The sequence below is a fragment of the Cynoglossus semilaevis genome, unplaced genomic scaffold (genome assembly GCF_000523025.1).
Source record: "Cynoglossus semilaevis isolate Cse_v1.0 unplaced genomic scaffold, Cse_v1.0 scaffold774, whole genome shotgun sequence".
In the NCBI taxonomy this organism is placed as follows: Eukaryota; Metazoa; Chordata; class Actinopteri; order Pleuronectiformes; family Cynoglossidae; genus Cynoglossus; species Cynoglossus semilaevis.
Genome location: NW_007585131.1, coordinates 116,662 through 125,103, shown reverse-complemented (window position 1 = coordinate 125,103; position 8,442 = coordinate 116,662). Strand labels below are relative to the sequence as shown.

Here is an 8,442-nt window from a genome sequence, read left to right as displayed (position 1 = left end):
TTTACTGTTTGGATCTGTCACCGAATAAAACGATTGGAAAAACCCCACTGACTGTGTGTTGCTAGGGAATGCATGGAGCTCTTTGAGAAACATGTCAAACGAAGAAGCACTGACAAACTATGTCGAGGACATCCAGCTGGTGCGTCCTTTGTTAGCGAATAAAGGCCGAGGAGTGGAGACGGATGACAGACAGACAGACAGACATTCTCTTCTTATAAAGTTGTTCACGGTGCTAATATATATATATATATATTATCTTGCTATCAGAGATCTTTTCTAGACCTTATTTTGTTTCCCACAGTTTTTTTTGCGTTGTTTGTCCCAAGAAATATTTTGTTTTTTAACTTGCTTCTAGTTTACACATATGTAGCTGTTCTTCTTCGCAACTTTGGCATTAAACGATTGCTATCTCACAGCACTGGTATCCTGCTGTTTGCCTTAAATTGTATTGGGATAGATATTGAAAACTGGCTTAATATGGCGCAGCCCCATATTGAATATTTTTTTACCAGTCACCACGGCCAAATGCTTAGGCCTCTGTTTGCTCGATGGCTTTTCCAGCTGCATAGGAGAAGGTGAACATAATAATAATAATATTAATAATAACAACAATAATAATAATAATAATAATAATAATAATAATAATAATAATAATAATTTGTTAAAATTGTTTAACATATAAATAATTTAAATGTATTATGCTTGAATTTCTATTGGTTATTCCAATATTGCAAATGTTCTATTTTATTTCTATTTATTTTTCTAATTATTCATCAAATTTGTAAGAAAAAAAAAAAAAGGTGTCTGAAACCCACACCTAAACATCCAACTGCTTTCGACTCTCTGTTCTATATTCATTTACTTACAAAAAAAGGTTTGTTCACAGCTTCCCCCGTATTAATGTTTGACAGCCCCTGCAAACATTTACTGGCTTCTGTTGCACTTAATCATGTGAGTGTGAACTCTGTAAATTCCCAAACTGATGTCTGTAAATTCCTAAACTTATTTCCTGTAAGTGGTCAACTTGAGTACCTGGACCAGGTACCCAACATGACCTAGTCTTTTTTAGTGCTTAACAAGCCCCTTTAAAGACGCACAGTAATGACTGAAATCCATCAATGTATGTAGTGGTACGCATTTTTGTTAGGATTTCAGTTATACTTTTACAAAAAAATTTCCCGACTTTTACTATATTAATAATTCAATCATTTGGATTACTTCCTCTCTTTCACTCTTGCCATTCCCATTAAAGTATTTAAAGCAACTTGTGTTTTTAAGCCATTGTATTAAGCCTGACATATGATAATACTGACCAAAATCCACTGATTCAATAAAAGCTAAATTTCGAGTTACACTTTTGTATAATTTTCTTCACATTTTTTCTTAATTAATAATTCCATCATTAGGGTTAGCAGCAATAAAACACATTTAACTGCTGCTATTTGTCTTTCTGTTCCAGCAATAGTATACTACACAGAATAACAATGAGTACTTATATATACTTACGAATGTTTATTTTATAAAAATGTACGTTTCGATAAACGGACCATTTTGTCTTTTCTTAATATCCAGCACGAACATATTTTTGTGTTACACTTCCGCCGGTCAAGTATCATCCGGTTCTGTTTCGGCTGCGTTAGTGAAGTCCTTAGAAGGAGAGTATTGAAAGTCGACGAGTTAATAGTCGAACAAGAGTGTGACTGTGGTGACGTTTAAGCAGCGTATCGAGCGCCTGGCTCCGCTAACTGCGAACATGTTTTCCTTGACGGTGACGGTCCAGCCACAGGTGAAACAGCAGGGCTTAGCAGGCCAAGCTAATAACATTAGCATCGCTGTTTTGTTTTCTCTTTAGATGAACTGCGTCCGTGTGTTGAGTATTATTTATGGAATATTTTTATGGAATATTTGGAAGTAGAAAAAAATATATATACGTATGTTAGGACTGGAACTTTGAACATTATACTACTATCGTGATAGTTGACTAAAAGCTTAATTTAGACTTTTTTATGTTACTAAACTAGGACTGTCCATGTTTGTAGTTGTTTGTAATTCCTTGTTTGTTTGGTTTTTTTTTTTTTTTATTTTAGATGACCGTACCTCTTGGTCACCTTATCAACGTACTTCACTCGTTAAAAAGCTCAGTGGGATCAAGCAGTGTGTCCTGCCAGCCAAGAAAACACAAGGAGCATCTGTCAAACACACAACTACCCCGTAGAGAGGTACGCAGTTCAGTGGCGAGAGTGTACAGCGTAGGAGTTGAATCAACAATGGAATTTTTTTTTAAATTGACTAGACTTAAAATAACATTTTTGACTACAACTACAATGCTAAAAGTTGTAAAAAAAACATTCTCCTTCGTTTTGTGCAGCCTATATGTCACCTGCAGGAACTTGGATTATCAGAGGTCGGACCTCAAAAGTTGGACGAGATTGTAAACAGTATGTTACCTAACCTAGGCCTGCAGAACCTTCCCAGTCTACCAGGTGATCAGACTCCGTGGAGAACCTCACATAAGTCTACCCACTCGTTTTTTCACAACAAAAATGGTAAGAATGTATACACATGTTATTAACTACTACTACCGCGATTGTTGTACTTTCTATCAGATTATGACAGGGCTAAACTTGTAATACTCAATGGTGACAAGGTTACAGTAAATGTTAAACATCATTTGTTACATGGCTAGAACAGGCATGGGCAAACTAAGGCCCGCGGCGCGGATGCGGCCCATTCAGTTTTTTTAATCCAGGCTTTATTTAAATTATCATTGTACTTCTGCCTTTTCCCTGCAATACCCACGTTTCCCCAATAGATGGCGTGGAAAATGGAAAAAAAAAAAAAACATTTTAGCCTTTATGCATGACCTTTACATGTTTTACTTTACATTTTGTTTTACATTATCTTAGTTCACACGAGCGAATGAGTTGCTGCCACCTAGTGGTTTGTACAGAAAAATATACACGTTATTAGGGGTGTGTAAAAAAAAAAACCAAAACATTTCTGTCCTAAAATGATGACATGACAGAAAAATAATTGAGAAACCGCTGCTTCAGTGTCATCTGTGTTTATACAGTGCGTAACAAAACGCTCCTTTGCTCTATTCCCAGGATGCCCTTCTGTTAAATTACCAAGGTTGACCCAAGGTTTTTCACGACAACATTTGCCACTACAGCACGTCTGCACAGAGCTCCAGCATACGTCGAGTTACTGTAAGTTTTTTCTCCAGCATACGTCGAGTTACTGTAAGTCTTTTCGTTGTATTCAATTGACAAAAAAATAAATAAAAAAAATTTGATTTTAGTTCTGTGTTAATAATCAAGTTAGACATTTTTGTTTATGTAAAAAAGACTTGATTGTAGGACGCCTAATGAGACACTATGGTTGGCTATACTGTGAGAGCTCTGTTCTTTGGTTGGGCTTTGTACTAACTTGTTTTTACTCCATATATATTTTTTTTTCTAAGTGTCGCTCCAGATCAGGGGGTTTAAAACTTTAAGAAACAAAACCCGACGCCTGCAGTCACGCCCTGTGGAATCTGAGGGGTTCGCACCAAGTTTTATGAAGGTCCGTTCCTGATGATGTGTACAGTATAACGTGCTCAATGTATTTTTTTAAAATAAAAAAAAAATACATTTTTTTTTATTATTATTAAAATTGATTATGAACGTGAGATAACCAGTTACAGTGTTTGTCAATTTTAAATCTTTTAAATCTCGCTCATCGTTCTTTCCTGTTCCTGTAGGGTTTGCTTTCGCGTAACAAGGGGGTCGATCTGGAATTCGTGGAGAATCTGTTGAAGAACAAGAACGTCCCTAACGGTCAACAGGATACCTTTAAGAGGGGCTTCGCAGAGGGGTTCCTGAAAGCTCAAGCCTTGACGCAACGTACACAAGGCAAGGGGCAAAAAACATGAAACAATAATAAGTCGTTTTAACTTAACTGCAAGTATTGACTCTTTTTTTTAATTTTCTTTTTAAAGAATCTCTGAGGAGGACTCGTTTCATCCTGCTGGCACTTCTCCTTATCGGGCTTTATGGTATCTCCAAAACACCATTCCTATCAGGTAACGCAGAGCACAAAAATAATTGATAGTTAATTTGAACTATGAAATTATTGAGTCGTGATTTCTTTCGCCACGTAACGCGAAAATGTGAAACTCAAACCCTTTTTTGCTTTTTGGATAGTACGGTTTCGAGCCACATCAGGCCTGGATTCGCCCGTTGACCCTGTCCTTCTCAAGAATGTCAACTTTGAACACGTCAAAGGTATAGAAGAGGCCAAAAACGAGCTGCAGGATGTGGTGGAGTTCCTGAAAAACCCACAGAAGTTCACAACACTTGGAGGAAAGCTGCCTAAAGGTGAAACTCTCCTTCTCGTAAATCTTTCTCGTAAAATCATGGGGTGTCAGTTTATATTTATATTTTTTCATTTTACCTTCTTTAGGAGTTCTCCTGGTGGGACCCCCAGGCACTGGAAAGACCCTGCTGGCCAGAGCTGTAGCTGGAGAGGCTAACGTCCCCTTCTACTATGCCTCCGGGTCGGAATTTGACGAGATGTTTGTCGGAGTTGGAGCCAGTCGAATCCGCAACCTTTTCAGTGCGTTTATAATTATTTGGTTTTTGTTCAAAATTTTTTTAATCTTATATCCACAGATAATCCTCTAAAACTGAGATGAAGTCTCGAGCCAAACTTAAATTTTTTTTGAAAAATTTATGACAATTCTTCATGTTTTCTCAACTCTCCAGATCTGTAATGTAGAATATTTTTCCTATGGAAACAAACTTAAGTTTTGCATCAAAATTGAATCGAACAACCAAAGGATAATATTATAAACAAATCGGAAAAAAAGTAGTTTATTTCGTTTATTTCGTTTATTATTTATTTTTACTATAATAGTAGTATTTGTTTCTTATTATGTCTCTTTATCTGCAGCCTTTGGAGTTTTCTTTTTTTTTTTAATGAACTCACAGGCCAACAACAAAACAAAACACACAAAATGTATGTGCTGTCACTTAGCGCGTACGCCGCTAATGCTACAAATCCTGTAGCATTAGCGGCATATGAGCTCGTGGGCCAAATATAATTACACCGCGGGCCAGATTTGGACCCCCGGGCCTTAGTTTGACACATGCATGTAAAGTAAGTTCAAAAACAGCTCTCAGGGTCTGTCAATAGTGGCAGTTTTAATGCGACACTTTTATACAGTGTGTTTTGGCTGACAAATAAGCCAATAATCTCATAGATAATAAATTATTTTTTCTTTGTCCCACATGTTCTCATGGTCGTCATATTTGTGTTCCCAAGAGCGCCAAATATTTGCAGAGGTGATATAGCGTGTGAAACTGTTAGCGAATGGGATATGACTGTTATTTATTCATTTATTTATAGGGGAGGCTAAAGCCAATGCTCCCTGTGTGATCTTCATTGATGAATTGGACAGTGTGGGTGGAAAAAGGATCGAGTCTCCCATCCATCCTTACTCCAGACAGACTATCAACCAGCTTCTTGCTGAGATGGACGGGTAACCTGTTCATTTCCGTGCTATATTAAAACAGTTGGGTGTGTTCAAAGCATTACGTCATTGTAAATTTTTTTTTTTTTTTTTTTTTCTAAACGCAGGTTTAAACCAAATGAAGGTGTGATCATCATTGGAGCAACGAACTTTCCCGAAGCTTTGGATAAGTATGTTTTGATCTTGTACCAAGTTGTACACTGACTCAGTGTTAAGTCACTTTTAGACTAATAATCTCACGTGTCAAACTCAGGCCCGGGGGCCAAATCTGGCCCACGGTGTAATTATATTTGGCCCGTGAGATCATATCAAATGTGTACTAGAGTTGGATTTTGTAGAATTTTTTTTTTTTTTTTTTGGTCTGTGAAAAAAAAAAATTTACATTAAAAAGAAACTTTTTTTTTTTTTTTTTTTGGTTTTACACAAAATTAAAGTTTTTTTTTTCCATATGGAAAAATTCTACACTACATATCTGGAGAGAAGGTAAAACATGCTCAATCGCCATCAGTTTTTCAATAAATATTAAGTTTGAATTTGAGTTTGACACCCCTGTTTTTTAGCTTTTGTCTAAATCCCGCCCCCCTAATCCGCGGTTCTTGCTTTTCCTGTCCTTTCACGTTCTGTTTCACATTCACGTTGTCGGTATTTTCAATAATGAACTCGCGTGTCCTTCCAGCGCTCTGATCCGTCCAGGACGTTTTGACATGCAGGTGACTGTCCCTAAACCAGATGTAAAAGGACGCACAGAGATCATCAACTGGTACCTGGACAAGATCGTAGTGGATCCAGGTCTGGAAGAATTAGTGCCTTCGAGTATTTATTTGTCGTGGTCGAGAGGTGTCTGCGGCGCGGGAACGTAAACGATGAAGTGCTGCTTGTATTTTTATCTGTGCAGCTATTGAAGCCAGTATCATAGCCCGAGGCACTGTGGGCTTCTCTGGAGCCGATCTGGAAAATCTGGTCAACCAGGCGGCCCTGAAGGCAGCAGTCGATGGCAAAGACATGGTCACTATGAAGGAGCTTGAATTTGCTAAAGATAAACTACTCATGGGTGAGTAAAAAGCTGACGCAAAATTAAATATATCCGAATATTTCTTCATAAAATCCACCTCTTTTCCTCTTCCTTAAGGCCCCGAGAGGAGGAGTGCAGAAATAGACAAAAAGAACAAGCTGATCACGGCGTATCATGAATCAGGCCACGCCATCGTAGCGTATTACACCAAAGACGCCATGCCCATCAATAAGGCTACGATCATGCCCAGAGGACCAAGTCTGGGACATGTAAGAAAACCGTTAACTTGTAAACCTCGTTTCTTGATCTTACTTACTCATACTATCCTAGGTATGTTGTTTTTTTTTCCCCCCCGTCTACAGGTGTCTATGCTTCCGGAAAATGATCGCTGGAATGAGACCCGTTCGCAGTTACTGGCCCAGATGGATGTTAGCATGGGTGGACGTGTAGCGGAAGAGATAATGTTCGGTCAGGACTACATCACAACCGGTAGTCAGCGATTTCTTGACGTGCGGTTGACGCGTTCCTTCTGTCCAACTGTATTTGTCAGTGGTTTTTGATGTGTGCGTCCTCAATTTCCGTCTTCCGTAGGAGCATCGAGTGACTTCGACAGCGCCACTGGCATTGCCAAATTGATGGTGACCAGATTTGGCATGTGTAAAAACGTAGGTGATCCCACAGCCTTTTGAAAAAAGCCCAGAATATGTCAGGTGATCCCACAGCCTTTTGAAAAAAGGCCAGAATATGTCATATAGTATACAGTGTTCCCTTCTCTATATCGCAGATTTTTTTTTTAAATCCGAAATTTTCCCTTACTCGTATAAACGTTTTGGCTTGAAAAACGTGGATTCTCGTATTGAAGGATCGCTCACACTGATTGGCTCATGCATCGTAGCATCTCTCCCAGCTACCGCGACAGGAGAGGGACCACTGTATAGGGATTCACATCTTAATAAGCCCCTTTTTTCACTCTTTCAGCTTGGGGTGATGACGTACGCAGACATGTCAAAACAAAGTCCCGAGACTCAAGCTGCGGTAGAGCAAGAAATTAGGGCGCTGCTAAAGGTTTGTGCGACCTCTGAGCTTATAGACTGGACTTCAAAGCCCACTCCCGACTCTGTTAAAATATATCCTCATCGTTGTTTTTTTTTTTTTTTCTTCTCCAGGAGTCTTATGAGCGTGCAAAAGCGCTGCTGAAATCACACGCCAGGGAACACAAGAGGCTGGCAGAGGCTCTGCTTGAATATGAAACGCTGGACGCCAAAGAAATCCAGCTGGTCCTGAAAGGCAAGACTCTAGAGTCAAGATAAGAAAAAAATAATACATTTCAATCCTAGAAAGCCGTCCGGACCTCTGGGGGGGGCGGAATAGACTACTTGGCAGCACGTCCCAGTGCCGCATTTTCCGGACGTCGCCGATGTCGCACTTTTATTTTTTCGTCCTTGGACTGGGTTTGCGACTTACGCTCAGGTGCGACTTGTGTATTTAAAATATATAATTTCACTTGTTTGTTATTTTCACACTGATGGCCACTAGAGGGCTCTCTAGGCTTGTGTGCCAGTATCTGCTACTCTTGTAAAATTTTACGTTTCTTATTTTCACATTGACAGCAGCTAGGTGGCACTGGTGCGACTTACAGTATATGGAGGTTTGCTAACACAACAGGTTGAAGTGATATTTTAAGTACTGTTTAGGATACTGCTCAGGTCACTGGTGTTATAAGAAATAAATGAAAATAAATTGTACAGTACGCTGCCTGAGGGCGGCCTCTTGGTAGAAATGTCCCCGTGGGTGTGTGTTTATTTTTCTGTTCAGGTAACGGCTGTAAAGACTAAAACTGCGGTCTCTCGGAACTTTGAATATAGGTGAACACATTCTAGTTTCATGTGCGCAACATTGCTGTTATTTATTTCGTGAT

General features: G+C 39.0%; 1 protein-coding gene across 1 annotated transcript; it reads left to right on the top strand.

Moving 5' to 3' along the window:
- The first annotated feature begins 1,599 nt into the window (after positions 1-1,599).
- On the top strand, positions 1,600-8,378 carry LOC103398842 (ATP-dependent zinc metalloprotease YME1L1-like). Its single transcript, XM_008337585.3, has 18 exons — positions 1,600-1,786; positions 2,088-2,219; positions 2,369-2,546; positions 3,108-3,209; positions 3,464-3,564; positions 3,743-3,893; positions 3,980-4,063; positions 4,185-4,358; positions 4,444-4,596; positions 5,389-5,521; positions 5,620-5,682; positions 6,189-6,301; positions 6,408-6,563; positions 6,642-6,793; positions 6,887-7,013; positions 7,116-7,189; positions 7,503-7,589; positions 7,691-8,378. The coding sequence occupies exons 1-18, from the start codon at positions 1,754-1,756 to the stop codon at positions 7,832-7,834; spliced, it is 2,157 nt and encodes a 718-aa protein (XP_008335807.1). The 5' UTR covers positions 1,600-1,753; the 3' UTR covers positions 7,835-8,378.
- Positions 8,379-8,442: the final 64 nt, after the last annotated feature.